The 20,550-nt window shown below is 42.1% G+C and overlaps 1 protein-coding gene across 2 annotated transcripts; it reads right to left on the reverse strand.

Annotated features, from left to right (window-relative positions):
* Nucleotides 1–11,395: 11,395 nt before the first annotated feature.
* parm1 (prostate androgen-regulated mucin-like protein 1) lies at nt 11,396–18,654 on the reverse strand. Of its 2 annotated transcripts, XR_013935837.1 has the most exons (5): nt 18,532–18,640; nt 14,879–15,385; nt 14,657–14,787; nt 12,090–12,171; nt 11,397–11,958 (listed from the first exon to the last, which is right to left on the reverse strand). XR_013935837.1 is itself a non-coding variant. In XM_080476453.1 (4 exons), exons 1-4 carry the CDS (start codon nt 18,563–18,565, stop codon nt 11,877–11,879), a joined length of 927 nt encoding a protein of 308 aa, XP_080332579.1. In that variant the 5' UTR covers nt 18,566–18,654; the 3' UTR covers nt 11,396–11,876. The 2 variants fall into 2 exon arrangements, 1 of the variants encoding a protein (XP_080332579.1); XM_080476453.1 differs by having other exon boundaries at nt 11,396–11,958; nt 14,657–15,385; nt 18,532–18,654.
* Nucleotides 18,655–20,550: the final 1,896 nt, after the last annotated feature.

The raw sequence follows: 20,550 nt of genomic DNA on the forward strand, positions 1-20,550 counted from the left end.
GGTTCTAGAAATGACTTTTTCCATCACTCTCCGAATGCGAGTGGTTTGTCGTTGTTGCCTGCAATAACTGACTTCACCCACTAGATGGGACTAAGTAGTTGGGACACTTTCATGAGTCATCAGTCCCCCAAACCCAATTGTTTCGAATTTGGGTTAATTTCCAGGTCTTACAGCAGCTCATGGCAAGCCATTTCAGCATTTATTAGATATTCCTGATATCTAACCTAAGGTACATGTACAAGGAAGCTCTTTGTCCTCACTAGTAAGACAATTCAGCGCAACTTCCAAAGCTTGAGACAAAATTATATTTTGGAAAACATATTTACATTTCATAAAATAAAATTACATTACTGTAACACATCTAGGAGTCCTGAAACAAATTTACATTTCAGAAAACAACAAAACACTTTTACAATCACCAATATAAATTTACAAACAGCAAAACAAATTTATAAATAAAATCTACCAGGGATATTCCAGGGACACTCCAGAAAAGGAATGTTCCGAAACTGACCTGGAAGTGAAAATGGGATATGAATATAAATATCATTTTTAGACACAAACTCACACACACGCAAAGACAGCAGCGGCTTACAGTTTCTGGTTCACATCCTCCTCTATTTTACACTTGGACCCGTGCATCCAAGGTTTGTCTAGACCACAGAAAAATAAATTAATTTGTGTTATATTCAGGAAATATATACACTTGAACTGTTTTTGTTTTGTACATCACTTTCAAGTAAATATGATGGAAATTTAGCAACAATGGCCAGCATTAATCATAGAACAATCAAATTGGTACAATATGTCAATAGCTCATTGATTTCTTGTCTCATTCAACTTAACAAAATCACATAACAATATAAGACAAACAAGGACACAGAAGTCATCCCACATTTACAGCTAAAGTGACGGCCAGGAGAAAAATAAGAAATGCAACAAGCTCCTTCTCAAGACAAAATCAGCTGGACTCTCTTTTGATTGTGGACTCCATCACCAGGCAGGTCGGAATGGGAAGGACTGAAAACGTAACAGTGGCTGACACAACAGTGCAGGAGCTGTTTTGTTTACACAGTAACATGAGCATCGTAATTCACGCAGGCTCCTTTGACATCATACTGCGAAGTAAGACTGGTTCTGAGATCCTGAAAGGGGTCTTTTCCCTGCTAATGGAGTGACTGAAAGACTCGAAGTCTCAAAACTTTTCATTTCAGGCCCTATTCCAACCCTGGGAAAAAGAATGGAACCTTCTCTTGCCTTTTAGCCTTGAATATGTGGCTGACTTCAACCTGCTTCCCTAGTGGAATAAAGTTCATCAATAACTGCAACATCTTTTGGAACTGTATCTAAATATCCCTGGGTTCAGACTGCTTGGCACCAACCGACATCGTCCCCTCCGGATAACTCGCTCAAATCGGAGCCTGACGATAGGCACCAAGGACAACAGGGTCAACAGGGAGACAGCCTCTTTCTCTCCCCCCTCCTATGATCCTTTGCTCCAGATCACCCAAAGGAGATTTCCCTTCCAGTCCGGGACCTAAAGCAGTTACACAACACAAACGGTCATAGGCAGCATCCATCAGAAGTGCACCAGAGATGAGAAAGATCAGGTTTAACATATTGGTTATTTCAAGCAGCTGGTAGCACTGTCAAACGCCTCTCAGTAAGAATAAACATACAGTTACTCTATCTAATCTCACCGCAGTTGTAAGTCAGCCTCAGTGTGAATCCAGTAATGTTCTTTATAAACTGTACTTTGGTTAAATAAATGTTTCTGTCAGGCAATTCACTTTGACTAATGATCTTATCGCTGTGGGAAAAACTGATTTCACGTTTTTAGCAGAAACTTAAGTTGAATGGAAACAACAGGCAGCAGCTCTTATTGAATCAGCTCCACCACACTTCAGTTTTATCAGCGAGGTCAGAGTGTCGAAGAAAGGAGGTGGAGGAGCTTCTCTGTATGATGATACACATCACTGCAAACAGCTGTTTGACTGTGAAGTGAATTGCTTTTGTCGGGCAAAATTGATAACCATCTACAGAACACCCAAACACAAAGCAAACTTCTTTCATGACTTTAGCAAACTGCTGTCTGCTGGATGTATTGATTATGACTCTGTTGTAGAAACGGGTGATTTTTATATTCAGTGTGATAATCCAGAGTTGAACAGTGTTAAGAAACTTCTGAACACCCGAGAAAATGTTGGACTTTTGCAACATGTAACGAATCCTAAACACAACCAGGGACACATCTTAGACTTGGTATTTTTCCAAAGGTCTGAACATTTCTGAGGTTGTGGTGAAGGAGGTTGCCCTTTCTGATCATTACTTTATTTCATCCAAATCTCAGCTGGCAGCAGCAGGCGTAGGCCAGAGTTGATAAGAAAACGTCACAATAATGAAAACACATGTACGGTCCCTTACATAGAAGTTCACCCACAAACCAGCTCTGCCTTCAGCTGCTGTCAATGACCTTGTAGATAACCTCAGCTCTAACGTTACAGACATCACTGATACCAGAGCTCCAGTCAGGGCCAAAGTTGTCGGCAGTAAGAGAAAAAACTTCATGAAGGAAGAAAAAAAAAGAAGAAGATTGCAGACAGGCAGAACGCAGGTAGCAAAAATCTAAGCTCCACGAGTCATTACGCGCGGCCACCAAAATTGTTATATGGTGTCACGTGCTATTGCGCATTGTGCCCACTGTCATGCGCCAATGCACATTTTGCGCCACTTTCTCTCACCGATCTCTCAGTAATGTGGCAAAAACATATTCCACGAATATCAGGAATGTCATGCACTGATACCCCCATTTAATAACCTTATTCAGATGCATTGTGTCACATAACGAATGTCAGGATTGTACCAGGAATGACTGGAAAGTCATAGTCGTAGCTCATGCCTATGTGTTAACGCACCTTAAGAGTCACAGGAATGAATGTCATTGGTTTCTTCTTCAGGACGAAACAGTGGAGGGCTATTCACATAAACAGTGTTGAAATGTCTGAAAGAATTATTGGAGTGTTGCAGAACATTACCTGCAACTTAGTGTTGAGGTTGATGGACATATTTCCCTCCTGTCCAAATATATAGTGCTTTTCAATGGCGTGAGCAGTCCCAAATTACTTTACTTCATAATGAAAAAGATGTGAAAAATAATATTACAGGTGATTCAATTTTGTTGCATTTTTCATTTATCTGACCAATATTTACATGATTTTGTCAGAAAGTTGGTACCATTCAAGACAAGGAACAAGTTAAGTAATACCTTTCTTAATTAAAAAAAATAAAAATAAAAAAATAGGGTTGCAAAACACTTGTCTTGGCCGGTTCTGAAGGTGTTCCACATAACTTCAAGATATATGCATTGAGAGTTGTACAACACCCTGAGCTGTCAGATGTTTGAGCAAGCGGCATTGTTGTTCCCCCACCTGGCCCTTCCAATACTCAAGAAACAATCATATAAATTGTTCTTTAATAACTGAGTGTCTCTCTTGTCCTTGCACTTGCTCAGGAGGATCGCACTCGACTGGTCCTGTTGACAGTAACAGACAACCAGGAGTCAATGTGACGTCTCCTGCTGAGCTGAACAAACACAGACAAGCATCTGTCACAGAGAAGACAGCTGTGGTTGGGGAAACCACTTTGCATGTGGTAAAATGGTATGATAACGTCTCAATCAACGTTCTCAGTGACTAGATTGGTGCGTATCCACCCACTGAGGTAGAGAGATGGGACCACATGAGGGAAAAAAACAAAAACAGAAACGTATCAATATCCTCTGCCCTGCAGTAGTGAGAGTAAAATAAAAAAAATAAATATGGGTGGGGCGGATTTGCTAGATGAATGAATACAATTTCGGACATTTTTCAAAGTTAATGTGTCGTTGGCCGAAAAACTTTAATATTAGCGTCAATGCACTTTTGAGGAGAAACGTAAACTTGGCAAATGATCCCTTTAGGAAACATTTAGATTAATGAAAGAAGGAGAAAAACTACCAACATGCAGACAGCAGCAGACACTCTAAAAAAAGGAAGCGGATGTTTATTCAGGGCAGTGAATACATCACATTTGTTGCGGGTAAAACAAAATCTATAGGAGGAAGGAAAAAGACAATCTCCGGTTTTCACGTTTGACAAACATAACTAGCAAATAGAAACGTTGTAGTAATAACAAAGTCACTAATTTAAATATAGTCATCAGATACAATTGCATTATTGCCAACAGTGGTTTAGTTAGAGTAATATTACATTATCCCTCGTTATTTTCCCGACAGTGATTTAAACAATAATTCATTGAGCTGGCCATACACACACACACACACACACACACACACACACACACACACACACACACACACACACACACACACACACACACACACACACACACACACACACACACACACACACACACACACACACACATTTACTGTCTTGCCAGAACTTTCCATTTTCTTGTGGGAGCAGAAATGGGACATGCAGTAAAGGTACATGAAAATAAAAATATTAAGACATCGTTCCAATTCAACACTATGTACAAAATATTTTTTCTGAATTGCAATGAAATACGGACAAAAATGTATTTGTGGATGAAACCAAGCTGTTTTGGAACCTGGACATTTTTTCAGACAGAATTTTTGTGAATTGTCATGTGGAAAGGGCCTTGAGCGCTGCCTCCATCACAGTGGACTGGTTGGTGTTGGGTGTATCAGTCTCTGGGCTGAAGGTGCTCCAATCCCCAACAGTGCTCCATGTGTCAGGCTCTGGAGTGAACGTGCTCCCATCCCCCATCGTGCTGGGTGTGATGGGGTCTGGGGTGAGCATGCTCCCATCCTCCATGGTGCTGGATGTGATGGGGTCTGGGGTGAGCATGCTCCCATCCTCCATGGTGCTGGATGTGATGGGGTCTGGGGTGAGCATGCTCCCATCCTCCATGGTGCTGGATGTGATGGGGTCTGGGGTGAGCATGCTCCCATCCTCCATGGTGCTGGATGTGATGGGGTCTGGGGTGAGCATGCTCCCATCCTCCATGGTGCTGGGTGTGATGGGGTCTGGGGTGAGCATGCTCCCATCCTCCATGGTGCTGGATGTGATGGGGTCTGGGGTGAGCATGCTCCCATCCTCCATGGTGCTGGGTGTGATGGGGTCTGGAGTGAGCATGCTCCCATCCTCCATGGTGCTGGGTGTGATGGGGTCTGGGGTGAGCATGCTCCCATCCTTCATGGTGCTGGGTGTGATGGGATCTGGGGTGAGCATGCTCCCATCCTCCATGGTGCTGGGTGTGATGGGGTCTGGGGTGAGCATGCTCCCATCCTCCATGGTGCTGGGTGTGATGGGGCCTGGGGTGACTGTGCTTCCATTCCCCATGGTGCTGGGTGTGATGGGCTCTGGGGTGACTGTGCTGCCATTCCCCATGGTGCTGGGTGTTTTGGGGTCTGGGGTGACTGTGCTTCCATTCCCCATGGTGCTGGGTGTGTTGGGCTCTGGGGTGACTGTGCTGCCATTCCCCATGGTGCTGGGTGTTATGGGGTCTGGGGTGACTGTGCTTCCATTCCCCATGGTGCTGGGTGTGTTGGGCTCTGGGGTGATTCTGCTCCCATCCCCCATGGTGCTGGGTGTGTAGGGTTCTTGGGAGAACGTGCCCCAATCCCCCTCAGTGCTCGGTGTGTAGGGTTCTTGGGAGAACGTGCCCCAATCCCCCTCAGTGTTCGGTGTGTAAGGCTCTTGGGTGAATGTGAACCAATCCCCCTCAGTGTTGGGTGTGTAGGGTTCTTGGGTGAATGTGAACCAATCCCCCTCAGTATTGGGTGTGTAGGATTCTTGGGTGAACATGCCATCATCCCCCATGGTATAGGCTGTGTCCGGCTCTCGGGTGAAGGCACTCTCATCCCCCACATTGTTGAGTGTGTCGGGCTGTAGGGTGAATGTACCTTCTTCCCTCATGGTATTGGGGATGTAGGGCTCATGGGTGAATGTGCTCCCATTCCCACTAGTGTTGGCTGCTTTCGGCTGTTGGGTGAATGTGCCTTCATCCCCCATGGGGCTGGGTGTGTAGGGCTTTGTAGTGAACATGCTGCTATTTGCCTTGGCGCTGGGGGTTGCCGCAGATGTGATGCCTTCTGTGGTGAAGGATTCCTCAGAGTACTCCTCATATGAGTGAACCTCCTCTGGCTCGCCAGGAACTGCTTGGCTGTAGTATTCATCGACTCCATTGTGATACTGTCTCTGAAGGAGAAAAACACATGAAAAACACATGTCCCTCAGATACTGTGACAAAAACACCGCTTGATGTCAAATCTCTTAAAAAAAACATCAAAATGGCTCTTTTGCTGTTGGCCTTTATCTTCCTCTGTGATTTGAGTGTGTGAAACCAATTACAACTTGTCAGGAGTCACATTGTGAACGGAAACCCTCTGAAGTGAAAACTAAAAGTCGAAGGTTCAGTGAAGGTGTAAATTAATGCAAAAAAAAAAAAAAAGTTCTGTATTTTTAATTTCCTGACACCCAACACCCATTTAGCATATTAACATCTAAAAATCATTCTGGCATAAAACAAAAGGAAAAAAAAAAAGTGATACTAACCACTGATATCGTCACTTTAATTCTATTGTCTCTTCTGGATTGTCTCGAGGAGCCGTTATAAAGCATCATGGGATTCTCAATTCTGGGTACAAAACTGCTTTCAATTACTGTAGATGATTTATGTTACCAATTTCAAAAAGGTATATGTATGATAATAAATTAGGGGTGGCTGCAATATTGTTGTGGTTTGCTTACCGGCCTTGCAGATGTTGCTGTGAGGAATGTGAGGATCAGGACGGCTTTCAGTTGCTTCATCCCTGAGTTTTTGCTCTTTGTGAAAGAAGGAAAGAGCCAGTTAATCTGCATAATCCACAACAGGACCAAATATATAGGGTCAATACAAGATTAAAACTGACTAATATCACTCAAATCAATATCCTATTTGCACATACTTAAAGTCCCTTAACCAGCCACTAATAACAGAAAAAAAAAAACTGACCTGTTTTCTGTGCTAACGGGTGTAAACAATCCGTTTGCGATCCTGTGTGAAGTGTGTGGCACTTTAGTCTCAAAGGAGGTGTTACTGATTCTGATAAATACTGCCCAGAAGGAGAGGCTGGGCTAGGCGGAGTGAGAGGAAAAGGTGGGGGCAGATTGGGCAAGACTGGATTGCTTAGAGCTGGAGTATAGGGAAAGGCGGGTCAGAATGGGAGATATACTGCATATAATGCACAAATACACATCAACATACTGTTAAATCAGTGGTTGATTACATTTGACGAGGTAGGACTTTTTTTTTGGAAAAGTATTAGAGAATCTACATAATCTATGATTGTTCAGTTTCGAAGGATCCAAATTTATTTCTGGGTGCCAAACAATCTGTTCTACAAATAGTTCTGCCATTTCTTGGTCACCAGCAACAACTTCTTCAAACTCCAGCTTGTGTCAAAACTCTGATCAATTTTTAAGTGTGTTCTCATCTGCTTTGATGACCCTTGATTGTGGTCAGCTGTGCCTTGTGTTCTCATATGTACTCATGTGTTTTATTTAGGCTTGGGACCCATATTCTCCTGGGACTCAGTAGTGTTATAGTTGAGAGTCATCATCTGTCTATACTGTTATCCATGTATTCACCTTTGTTATTTTTATGGCGTATTTTGTGTCTTCATGAAGTATATGTGCTTGCATTAGGGATTGTAGATAGTTCTATCTTGAAATTATACTGAATTTAGCAAACAGATTCACACTAAGGTAGTTTTGACCGTTTCTGGACAGGCTGACCCTGACTCAAGCTATCTTGTATCTTCCCCGACAGAGTGTTCCAGTAAACAACACCCAGTACTGTGTACAAGAACTGTACTGAGGCTGAGTCGTGGAGTCTTCCTCTGTATTGTTGTATTGTTGCTTTGCTCCTCCAACGCAAGAATAACTTGCTGGCTCCCAGTCGTCAGACACAAAAAAAATCTTGATAGTGGAACTGTGGGTTTTCACCACTGTGCAAGCGTTTTGTTCTCCACCTTACTGAGTTGTGCAAATCAGGCACCTCATGGTTGGTTGGACCAGAAGCTCCAAATAAAGAGAAGATAATAACTGTCGAATAAGCTGTTTGGGATGGGCTTAAGATTTTGAATGTTTTTTAATCAATATACGGAACCCTGTCAGTACATGAAGTTACTGTTCAGAAATTCATCATCGGTTCAGATGAGGACTTCTAACATGTTTCTGTGTTTTGTTGCTGACTTGAGCTGCTGTAAAATGTTGATATGGACTTTATCCAAGCTGACTTTTCTTTTTTTCCCCCGAGTCTCCCAGTTTGTAGACAGACTGTGTGCCATCTCTCGATATCTCATTTGCCAAAACATTGGAGCAAAGCCAATCTCTGGTAGACACACTCACTCCCAATAACATTGGAAATGAGCCTTCAAAAGACAGTTTTTCAGGGTTGCTCTGATTTTTTATTTTTTATTTTTTTTGCTTAAAATGTGTAAACCTTTACAAGTTCAGAGCAGGGAAAGATTCTGGAAAGACAGCCCTATTGTCACATTTCTTGTTGGTTTCTCCACACATTTTGTCACCTCACATAGTCACACCTCTCTCATTGCCTGCATCCTGTCTACTAAGACTCCATCTGATTGGCTGAATATTAGGAATTTTATTAGAGAGTACAAGCACAAGTAATAACTTTTGGCTACTTGCTAATACCAAGTAGCAATACAAGTACTTATTAAACACCATGAAGCCTAAATTATACTCCACACGCAAAGGATATGCAAAGGCTATACGTTGCTATGAAACACCTACCTACAGTATGCATACACACACTTCATCTCGTTGTTAATGAGCGTATCAGTCATACTTTAATAATTTAAATGGATGGAAATTAGACTTGTCCTAAATCCGACATAATTCCGGTGAACCTTGTGAAGAGATGGCATGTTCATAAATATGCACTCTCCCATACAAATTAACTAAATGAAATGCGTAGCACATAGCTCACTGGGTTAAAGCTTTCACGAGTACAAGTACTCCGTGCAGTATTGGATCAGGTATTGGTGCATCCCTAATCTGTAGTAAGGCTCCATCTGATTGGTTGAATATGTTGACTTGTCGAAGATGAATGCACAGTATGGAAAGCCGTTTGAGCATTTATTATATATATGAACATTTATGGAGTTTTAAATACATTTATGATGTTAAACATTTCATTGCATTTTCAGCAGTTTTTGGTCCGGATTTAGAGTTTTCAACTTTCTTTTTCAGCATTTTTGTTTTTCTTTCTTTTTTTGGGCATGTTTTACATTTGAGCTGATTTCACCATTTTGGCTCTTTCATTATGTAGTTCTGTGTGTTTCCCCCCATTTCTAAGCGTTTTTTTCCTGTTAGAAATCCGAGTAATTTTAGGTTTTTTAAAAAGCTGTTTTAGCAGCTTTTTCTCCCTCTTCTTGTGGTTATAGCTTTTTCACCCCATTTTAGTTGTGCCTTTTTGTAATCCCTTTTTAGCCAAGAGTTAAAAATCAGTCTAAAAATGACTGTGCCTTCATAAAATGAAAACAAGATAAAATGTAAATTTAGGCATTTAAGCAATGTTCTGGGAGCCACTAGAGAGGGGCCAAAGAGCCACATGTGGCTCCGGAGCCACAAGTTGCAGACCCCTGTCCTAGACCCTACTAGTCGCACTAAAATGCCCACGAGTAAGGCATTTTTCACCTCACTAGTACTACTAGTGAGTGCCAAAATATCCACTAGTGCTACTAGTAGGGTTATGTTTGATCTTACTTGTACTCCCAGTAACAGTAAGGATGCCCACTAGTACTACTCGTGAGGTCAGAAGCACCTTACTAGTGCTACTAGTGGACATTTTGTGCCTCACTAGAAGTCCTAGTGGGCATGCTTGCTGTTGATAGGAGTACAAGTAAGATAAAACATACCCTACTACTACTACTACCCTAAATTTGTAGGTCTGTGATAGTGCTCATAATCTTGGTTGTCATGCTTCTCTTGTCTCTGTGGGGACTGGTTGGATATTTCTTGCCATGTGAGGGGGCCCAAACATTCTGTGATCCTTTACATACAAATTTCCTACTTTAAATTTACTTGTGACAATTACTACAATCTCAGCATGAAGCTAATTTTAATGATACTTTCTGGTGCAAAATACAGTTTTCTATGAATTTGTTAAAGTTTTCTTGGTAGTTTGCCTCTTGCAGTCCTTGAAACTTTTCTTTCAGTAAGTTTTTAAGTTATATCCTGAGCACTTGGTTTCCAATGTGTCCTTTACACTAGCCTTCGGGCCTGACTAATAATGCTTATTTTCCCAAAGAGACTCATAAATTCTGTGTGGAGGCTTTCATAAACCTCAGCCTGCGGTGTATGGTGACATCTAGTGGCAGAAAATGTTACATACATCCTGGTTTTAGAGGATTTTTAAGAGGGAAGGGGTAATGTAATAATCCTTATAGACAGAACACTAAGGATCCTACAGAGTGGGGTTCAGAGTGAGAGTTTAATTCCCTGGTTCTGAATCACAATGTGTTGGTAACTGGACCGGACTGGACCTTCTGGCTGACTGGTCCAGGCCAGCGGGCCACATGTTTGAAACCATGAGAGCAACACAGTCAGGATGTATAAACAGCTTTTCTGTTATTGATAAACACATGATTAGTTCTTAATATTTAATTTTGTTTGTTTTAAAGAGCAGGAGGCATATATTCTCTCTGTTTTACTGCAAGAACATGTTGCGCACAATAAACATTGCTTCTGAATCACCACAAACTAAAATCCATGTCAACCAATCAGCTTCAAATATCACCCACATTAATTTAACGTCACAATAATAGCGGTGCACAATTGTAACATTTTAATCTTCTGATTTTGTCTACAAATATTCAGTTCCATTCATTTTATAAGAAAATACTGAGTTCTTAAGCTTTATATTTTAGTACAGTTGTTTTCACTATGCATCACACTCTAATCAATATAAATTCAGAATTCCAAAGCCACCACAAAGGAAAATCTGAGAAATCAGAAGCAGTAAAGCTTCCATCAAAAGGGAAACCTGCATGTTTCCTCTTAAATAAAACCCCAACCATTTGAGCTGCTCAGTTAAGTTTTATTGCTCCTTCAGAGGCGGCTTGAATAGTTGACCTGCCAACACACTAAACTGATGGTAAACATTAATCTGCAGTGACGCAGCAGTAAATCAGACATCTGCCACCTTCCCTGAAACTGTGTCTTCACTTTGCATGTTGCTGGTTTGTGGTTTCTAAAGCTAAAGTAGAAGGAACGAGGTTCTTCCTTTTTGTCAAAGTTCAAAACGCATGCTGCTTTTTTTAATGAGGCCATCAAGTGAAGTAAAAACAAGCTGAAGACTCGCACACAAAGCAACATGTACTCTTTTTATTATTGAGTGAAGAAAATACATAATTGAGGTCAAACGTAACACTGAAGGATTGTTTATCTACAATAGAATTGTCTTTGATATATAAACTTTAACATTTGAAGAAGTACCTCACTGTCATCATGACTAGATTAAATAATTGCACTTTAAAAAAAAACACTTCATACAATCCAAACTACTGGGGTGAGCATGCTCCCATCCTCCAAAATGGTCATTTTTCCTTTTATCTTTTATTTCCCAAACAAGTCAGTCACACACACACAATCATACAACAAACTGTAGTCAAAGTTGTAAAAATTACACAATTAACACAAACATATTTCCAAAAACCACATTATTAACGTGACATTATGTAACAAAGATCGCTGTACTAAGGCCACATTTAATGTAGAAGAGACCGTGAGACGTTTAACAGTAGACTTTGTGAACCTCTTGATTTGGACACAGGATATTGGAATTCAAGCGACGTACAGAGGGTTGCTGAAGCTTCCCAAGTTTCTGTAGTCGCTGCTGTCCAGTAGAACCCCATACCGCTCACCTCTGGAAGAAAAAGTGTTCACAGATGAAGCATTTCATCATGCAAAGTTATAGAGGGACGAGAGTAGATTCTTGAAGAAGCATTTCATACAAACAGTGTAGGCTTTGTGGAATTGTTTGAACTCTTGACTCACCTCATCCTGTTGTAGCAGAAATATAGTAGTGCCAAAACAACCAACAGCATGGATAGAAAAAAGACAATGCCGATAGCCAATCCTAGAAAATGGGACAGACAATGAGAGGACAAATTCAAAATAACATTACATTTTTTTCCTGCTTGTACAAAATCAATGTTGTGCAAGTCAACAAAAGTGAATGCTTGGTCACAGTTGATAGTTAGTAGTGCAGATATTTCACTGGTTACTGGGGGGGGGGAGTAACTAGTTGCCTGGAAGAAACTCTTGGTGGTGAATATATTTACTATCTGCATGGTGCTCCACAGATGAACTCACTTGTTATTCTTTATTTCAATTTGAAATACTTAACACCAGCAGAGCTCTGATGATTGGTGCGACTTCTAATCTAATGCATTTGTTACACAAGCTCCTCGGGTTTCCTCCCGCGGTCCAAAAACTTTCATGTGAGGTTAATTGTTAACACTAAATTACCCCTCGATGTGAACGTGAGTGTGGGTGGTTGACACAGTGGAGGTTATGAGAATGATAAATCGTGTCTCAATGACGAAAAGGTAAAATACAAGGTCAAATGAAATAAAGACTGTCGAGGCTAAATGACAAAAAAAAAAAAAAAAAAGCTCTACAGTGCTTCTTGAAACTGAGAGAAGCTGATGTGTATTGAATACTGCTCATGCAACAGGCAGTGTGGATACGAGCTAAAAACAAATCTCACTTCCTCTCTGGACTCATTCAGGATTAATGAGACGCTCCTCCTCCGGTAAACAAGAGTTGCTCCTCACTGGATACAGCAACCTTGGTCATGGGAGCATTACTGTGGTGACTAGTTATAAAGCTATAACACATTGAATATGGGGACATTGAATGTCCACTTGTCTAAGAAAACTACAACGAGATGCTTTCTAAATTCTGAAGCACCTGTGGGAAAGCGATCAGTGCTGCTCACTATAATCAGAGATCAGATAAGGATGCTCACACCCTGAGGAGGCTCCAGATCTGAACTCACCTCCCAGTTCCATGATTAATCAGTAATGTAACACCTTACTTACAACTGATTGTGGTGTTTTCATAGCTGGTTTATACTTTTGATCTGGTTAATCTTCTTACCTACAAGGAAAGACTTACTGGAAGCTTTGCATCACAATGCACTATGACCCAAAGATAATTTCTCTTCCCGCAAGAGTAATAGATCTTTGAGCTTCACCGTGGATCAGTAATCGTCTTGTTAAATCAATAAACATGGCCTTGGTCGATGTTAGTGCACTTTTAGTCTTACACTCTCTGCAGACAACTAGTGTAGAAAACCCACAGCCATCAGGAGATATAAACACTGCAAGCTGCTGGTTTTACCAGATGGACTAGATATTGATGATGGGAAGGAAGCTGTGGTTTCCGCAATACAACGGATACAGTTCAAACTCAGAAAAATCGCACGGCTCCTCCAGGTGGTGGGTTGGTTTTCTAAAGAGCCTGAGAGGCGACTTGTTCTTTTCTGGAGGTGACACATTAAGAATGACTGGGTGTGAACCAAAATCAAGACACAGAGCAAACATAATGAAAAGATGCACTGTCATACAGCAAGAAATTACGAGCGGAAACTGTTGCCCTCATATATTAACCACAGACACAAATTTGGGTGACGACATTTGACCTCCTTAACAAGTCAGCTGTGATCAAACCTTTGCCTCTCCCAGCCCAGACCTCTTTTAACCAGACTGTCTGCAGCAGAGCCCGTCCAAATAACATTTTAGTTCATTGTAAATCTCTAAAAGCAGAACTTTTCTGTTGAAACATTTTCAAAAACACGTTTGTGTCTCGGCACCTTTCCTTAAAACCCCATACCAGACATGTCTGCACATAGATCGACAACATTAACACAGTCTAATGGCCAAACTGTTGAATTTAACCAAGTGTACATCTACTTTCTTGTACTACATTATTTTGTAGTTCAAGGGGAAATGTATACACAGTTCTCCCACCTGCTACAGAATGAGCCTGTATGATAATAGTACAGCTATAAGGAGCATGAACTTTTGTACCGTACTGATTTTCCGGTGCACATGCACATTTGCATTACAGAAAACACAACACAGCACACAGGTTATGGTTGGAAGCTTTCTTGATGCAAACATGAGGTAGTGACCTCTTGGACCACCAAAGCGGGGTCATACCCCCCAAAAAACGTCTTTAAGTAAAATGTCAAATTAAGTCCTTCAACTTTTACGCCTGTTTACACGAAGGCAGAAACCCTCTGGATTGTAAAACATTTTTTTAGCACAAGATGGGAAAATATTCACTCTGACATCCAGCCAATGTCCAAGAAGATGCTGCTTCTTATGTAATTATAAAACAAACCCAACTAACAACTCAATTAACTAAATCTCAACAACATATTTACAATGACTGTTTGGCTGCGTCTGACTTTAGGTCTGGTTTAGGTGCTACAAGAATTTCTAGAATATCTTAAGAAGTATCCGCTAAATGGTACTCAGACAAAGCAATGGAGGAAGTTTGATCCTTTGACAACCTGTGAAACCAATGACGTTCCCACATTTTACGCTACTCACCTGCATCCTTAACCGGAGATTTCTCTGCTGTGGTTGTGAAGGTAGTATCTGATTGTAGGCTGGAGGTGGAACTGCTGGCCATAGTACTGGTGGGCGTAGAAGTGGCGGCAATGGTACTGGTGGACATAGCACTGGTGGGCGTAGAAGTGGTGGCAATGGTACTGGTGGACATAGCACTGGTGGGCGTAGAAGTGGTGGTGATGGTACTGGTGGGCGTAGTACTAGTGGGCGTAGAAGTGGTTGCAATGGTACTGGTGGACATAGCACTGGTGGGCGTAGAAGTGGTGGTGACTGTACTGGTGGGCGTAGTACTAGTGGGCGTAGAAGTGGTTGCAATGGTACTGGTGGATATAGCACTGGTGGGCGTAGAAGTGGTGGCAATGGTACTGGTGGGCGCAGTACTAGTGGGAGTAGAAGTGGTGGCGATGTTACTGGTGGGCGCAGTACTAGTGGGAGTAGAAGTGGTGGCGATGGTACTGGTGGGCATAGCAGTGGTGGGGATGGCACTTGTGGCCAAAGTACTGCTGCTGCTTTCGGTTGGATCTGCACTTGTGGTTTGGGGTACTTCTGAAGTAGAAGACTCTTCTGTGAAAGACTCTGTAGACGCTGTTGTAACTTCCTCAGTGGTGGCTGTCATTGGAGTTTGTGTATCTGTGTTGGGGAAAGACGTGCTGCTTGTGGGGATGGGGAAGACAGTGGGAGGAAGTGCTGCACTCATCAAAACCAGACCTGTAATTAACAACAACATGTTCAATGGGCACCACAAGATCAAAATGTTCCAGGTCAATGGTTATGTGCTTTACAACAAGAGAAAACAATGTCTCGGTGCTTCAACCAGTATAAAACTTCATCTGAAGAATATCTTAAACAGTAATTTGGCATTCCCCTGGTATGAACATGGTGCAGCTGAGTGTCCATTTAGGAGAAGAAGCATATCTATTCAATTCAGGAGACCAAAAATTAAAAAACAAAACACGACACACAAAAAAAGCACAAAAAGTCAAAGCCTATTAGGAACAATGAGTGGTAGAGCAACTCTGTAAAGTTTAGACTGTGAGTGTGACAAAGACAAAGAGGGATGAATAAGGGACACTGAGGGAGCTCATGGTCCTGATAGTGTGAAGTGAAGCCAAAGCAAAGTCCAGCAGAAAGACACTGTAAACACTCAAGCGCCAGTTCCACCGCGCAGTACGTGCCGGAGCGGGCCGGAGCGGGCCGGAGCGTGCCGGAGCGGGAGGTTACGGTACGGCGAAGTGCACCCAGGCCCAACACGCGGTCCCACCACAGAAAGTACGGTAAAAATGTAGGCGGGGTTGTGAACGACTCGGTGACACGTCCAACGGCGGCCGTCCGAGTCGTTAAACTGCCGTTTTCCAATTCTTAGAACGCCAGTGCCTACTCACATACGTACAGTACGTCATGAGTAACTACTTGTAGGGCGTCCTTGGAAGTGTGGATCTCCTCCGGTATCTCTTGCCAAATGCATTTGGCGCCTACACAGGTCCGGTGTCGATGTATCCTCGATAAAGTGGGCGGAGCGAGGATACATCCGTGTATTCCATGCATACTCGGTGAGAAACAGCTTAAAGGGGACATATCATGCTAAATCCACTTTTTTAGCCCTTAAATGCATTTTGTTGTATTATTTAGAGTGTTTAGAAGTACAGAAAAGTTCAAAGTAGTCTCTTCAGGTGCTCCGTTGATATCTTTATATTCTGTTTTGGTCATATTTTGCGATCGGTTTCGATTTTTCTATTCTCTATTACGTTTTTTGAACAATGACGTCACAGTATTCTCAGCGGAACTGCCAAATTAGGACATCGACATTTCGAGCAATCCACCATTTTTGTTTCTCGCTGCGATTTTGTAGTCCAACCTAAGGGTGCCGAAGTTACGAGAGGATAAGTCGAAATGTTCGGTTGTTGGATGTAGTAACCCACAAGCTTCGTTACACCGTCTCCCAGCATCAGAACCTTTTCGAAGTGCCTGGTTGAGTTTTATTTTTCACAGAAATGTACCCACATCTGTGGGTAAGGTCATTTTTGTGTGCGCGAATCACTTTAAGGACGACTGCTTCAGCAACCTCCGCCAGTATAAAGAAGGATTTGCCGAAAGACTTGGTCTGATTGAGCGGTCAGTTCCTTCTATCTATGGAGACGACGAACAGAGCACTTCGGTAAGCTGTATATAACGCTAAAAAGTGTGATGATAAGACGTCCCTGTCATTGTTTTGTTAGCATTAGCAGTTGCACCGTCTTCGTATGTTAGCGCTGTGTGCTCGTTTTAGATTATAATGTAACTTCTGTGTTAAATAGTCGTTGTAATACAGGCAGTATTGTAGTAGTGGGCATGGATGGAGAAGTTAGTGTAAATATAGTAACACACCATTGCGTTACATCCATATGAAGACGTTGTTCTTCGGGTGCATCATCGTCATTTTCATCTCGCTCCGCCGGGTCCGACTCTGGCTCCAACATGTATGGCTGGATGGACAAATCTTCCGTTGTTGACATTTTGTAAATAATGTGTGAATATAAAGTTTCTGCGCCGCTAGATAATTGTATCTGTTCTATCAAACTACAAAGATGGCCGAACAGGGTGACGTTGAACCGAGTGTCACCTCTGCAACCTGGAGAGGAGGCGGGGTATGAAGTGTCTCATTTGCATTTGAAGAGACCGCCCCAAAACGAGTTGCTCTCAGAAGCGCATCAGAAAAGGGGTTGAAAAGGGGCCTGTGGAGCTCTAATAATGAGGAATTCAGACCCAAGCATTGCAGTTTCGCGTTGTATAGACCACAACTGCATGATTTATATGTAAAAAGGAAGGATTTAAAAGCATGATATGTCTCCTTTAAGAATTGGATCAGTACTTGGTCTCCCACTGATGACGTTTCACGGGTACACGAGAACACAAGTATGGACAAGTATGGGTATTGGAGAACGAGCGTTCACTGCGACTCGGGTCAAACTTTCTCATTGTGAACAGCAGCTTCAAGCTCCTGGTGAATGTCCTCCTGTTCCTGAGAGGAGCGTCTGTATCTCGTTAAAAGACCGCAAGGATGTGTCGTTATTCGGTGCTAGGTACCTCAACGGAGGGGTAGCGGAAAATCCTAGCCGGTGGTCGTACCATCCACAACTGTTTCAGCAGGGCCCCGTCACACCCCGGCACAGAAAGTGCGGTGGAGCCGCTGCTTTACAAAATGCAGAGTAATGCCGAAAGGTTCTAGAAATCCACTTGAACTTTTGGAAAATGTACAAGCATCAGTTTGCTGGATGCTGCCTCCCTTTCTTTAGCTTTTACAAGATGGAAACCTCCACACTCATCTTTTACACCACTCACAATGCGTTTTCACACTGAATTTCAGTCTTTTCATTTTTATCTTGAAGCAAATGAGTTCCCAGTCGGGTGAGTAAGACTGTGATTTGTTATGACAAGAAGTAAAGTTTCACTAATGAAACTAGAGCAGATATTCTGCGGGATGCTTTCAGGGTTTCCCCTTACTTAGCGCTCTGTTAATGTTTCTAAGTTGGATGATGGGATGAACTGTATGTTTTTAAAGCGGTTCCAGTTTCTTTACAACATATTTAAATACCAAATTCATTTCTGATGAGAACGCTCATCTCAAACCACAAGTTTCCTCCGCCTCTGTTTCAGTGTCCCAGATGGGTTTTCGTTATGAGAGTTAAAAACATAAGCAACAGCTTGTGAACTTTCTCATTAAATGAAACCCTGAAGAAACCTGTTTCTAATAGTCTGTTTAGACCAAGCATATTGTATACATTTTCCCTAATTGACTGACTTATATAATTGTTTATTCCCATATTGACACCAACATGAGACAACATAAACCAGGCGAAATCAGCCTGTTTACTTACATGTTAGTAGAGTTTGTAGACTCACTCCCATCATTGATTTCTGTATATTTGTGCTCAGGCAGCTCGTACGGTTGCAGCTCTGATCGCTCTGTGCTCCACCGTGGACTGTGGCAGTCTACAGGTGACTGATTATGGAGGGGAGGGGTTACACAATGACTCAGTTAGATAGAAAGTCTTTTTGGCTGGCCCAGTCAAAGTCTGAAGCTGAGACACTGAAAGAATGGACTGAAAACAACAGGATGTCTAGTCTTTGAGTGGGTACAATCGAGTGTGGAGAAGAGGGGTAAAGAAAAAAGAAACGTGGAGATTACGACAATAGACTACCTTGTTGATGACCGAACACTTAAAATTCCCATCGATTCAAACACCTTCCAACAAGGAAACATTGTGGAGCAAAATGAGCCTGAGTAGTACTCTTTAGATGTAAGCATACACTGATTATCTAAAACAAATGCGAAAGAACGACAGATACAAGGATCAATGATTCGGACATTTGAAGAATAAGGGTCGAAAGCAAGCAGAAGCAGCAGCACAGCTCATTTATGATCGTTAGAGGTGTGTGTGTTGTGTGTGTGTGTGTGTGTGTGTGTGTGTGTGTGTGTGTGTGTGTGTGTGTGTGTGTGTGTGTGTGTGTGTGTGTGTGTGTGTGTGTGTGTGTGTGTGTGTGTGTGTGTGTGTGTGTGTGTGTGTGTGTATGACTTGCAGGTAGATAAGAGCCTGCCTGATGCTCCAGCAGCATCATAGAGACTCTGGTGGTCACCCTGCCGCAGTGACATACCACCTCCAGCAGGTGGCACTGTCCCTCCGTCAATCTACACACCGTGCACACTCCAGTCATCAGAGGAGAGAAGGAGAGCTAAACTAAATAGAGGAGGGCAAATACTGCAGATGAGCAGCAAAAATTTAATTAAATGAAAAACAATTGTTTTTTTTTTCCTAAGGAACAAACACGGATGAGTCTTTTTTGATCTTGACTTTGATTTCCGCCATTTACTTGAGAAGTAAACAGAAGTTCCAACATTATTAAGGCTGACTGACAAATACATTAAGACAAATAAATAAACTTCCAAACATTTGCTTACTGCTGTGCTATTTTACATTCTTCTTTAGAGGTCGATCAATAGAAAAAAAAATTCAAGCTGACTGTGGGTAAAGTGAGTGGCAGTGCTATGGGATACCACTGATCTCTATTCTGATCCAAATTTCTTTACCGAGCCGAGTCATCGGTAGGCAGCCGCATAGCGCATGGCTCAGGGGGGAGTGGTGGGAGCCGAGGGTCTTGCTCAGGGACCCCTGGTGCATGTTTTCTGGACTGTGGAGGAAACCGGACTACAAACACCGCACAGAAGGCAGGATTTGAACCCAGATTTGGGCCAGACCGGTAAAATAGTGCCATAATAACCTTTAAATATACACTTTTTGGTTTTTGCCATGGCTCAGAGTATACGTGATGAAGGTGTCTATATTTTTACAAAACCAAACATTTACTACAAAAAAACCCAATCTCAATATGAAGTCAATTTTAATGAAACTTTCTTGTGCAAAATACAGTGAAATGTCCAAAAAACGTCTATAGCTGTTGCATTATGTTTGTTTTAACAAACTCATCCTGACTCTATATCTTTGAGGCTAACGCAAGTTTGCTATCTTTCATTGTAGCCTCACTGCATAACTGATCACGGGTCTCGGCGTCCGCTTCTCTTAGGAAATTTGTTCAAAAATCATTTGGATTATTTGCCTGCGAGTTTATTGGACCAGATTGAAGTGCTTAAGGGCCAGTTTTGGCCCATGGGCCTTATGTTTGACACCCCGGTTTTTAGATAAGAATGCTAAAAAAAAAAAACACAAATAAAACCCCCATGTCGTGTCAAATGCATCAATATTTTGGTTTCGATTTATCCCCAATAAATCTTTGGAGGCCTTTGGATGTTGGCAAGGAGCCAGAGTAGCTGTATTGAACATACACATGCACAGGAATATAAAAGGGGAGTCCTTTTGGTGTGAGGTGACAGCCCTAAC

This window comes from Lipophrys pholis (genome assembly GCF_963383615.2).
Source record: "Lipophrys pholis genome assembly, chromosome: 12".
Classification (NCBI taxonomy): domain Eukaryota; kingdom Metazoa; phylum Chordata; class Actinopteri; order Blenniiformes; family Blenniidae; genus Lipophrys; species Lipophrys pholis.

Bases quoted from the DNA above. Each gene is read 5' to 3' on its own strand.
- parm1 (XM_080476453.1), bottom strand. From the start codon at position 18,565: ATGATGGGAGTGAGTCTACAAACTCTACTAACAT. The intron at 12,172-14,656 runs GTGAGTAGCGTA...CCCATTTTCTAG, and splicing joins ATCTCCGGTTAAGGATGCAG to GATTGGCTATCGGCATTGTC. The intron at 11,959-12,089 runs GTGAGTCAAGAG...TTTTTCTTCCAG, and splicing joins TTCTGCTACAACAGGATGAG to AGGTGAGCGGTATGGGGTTC.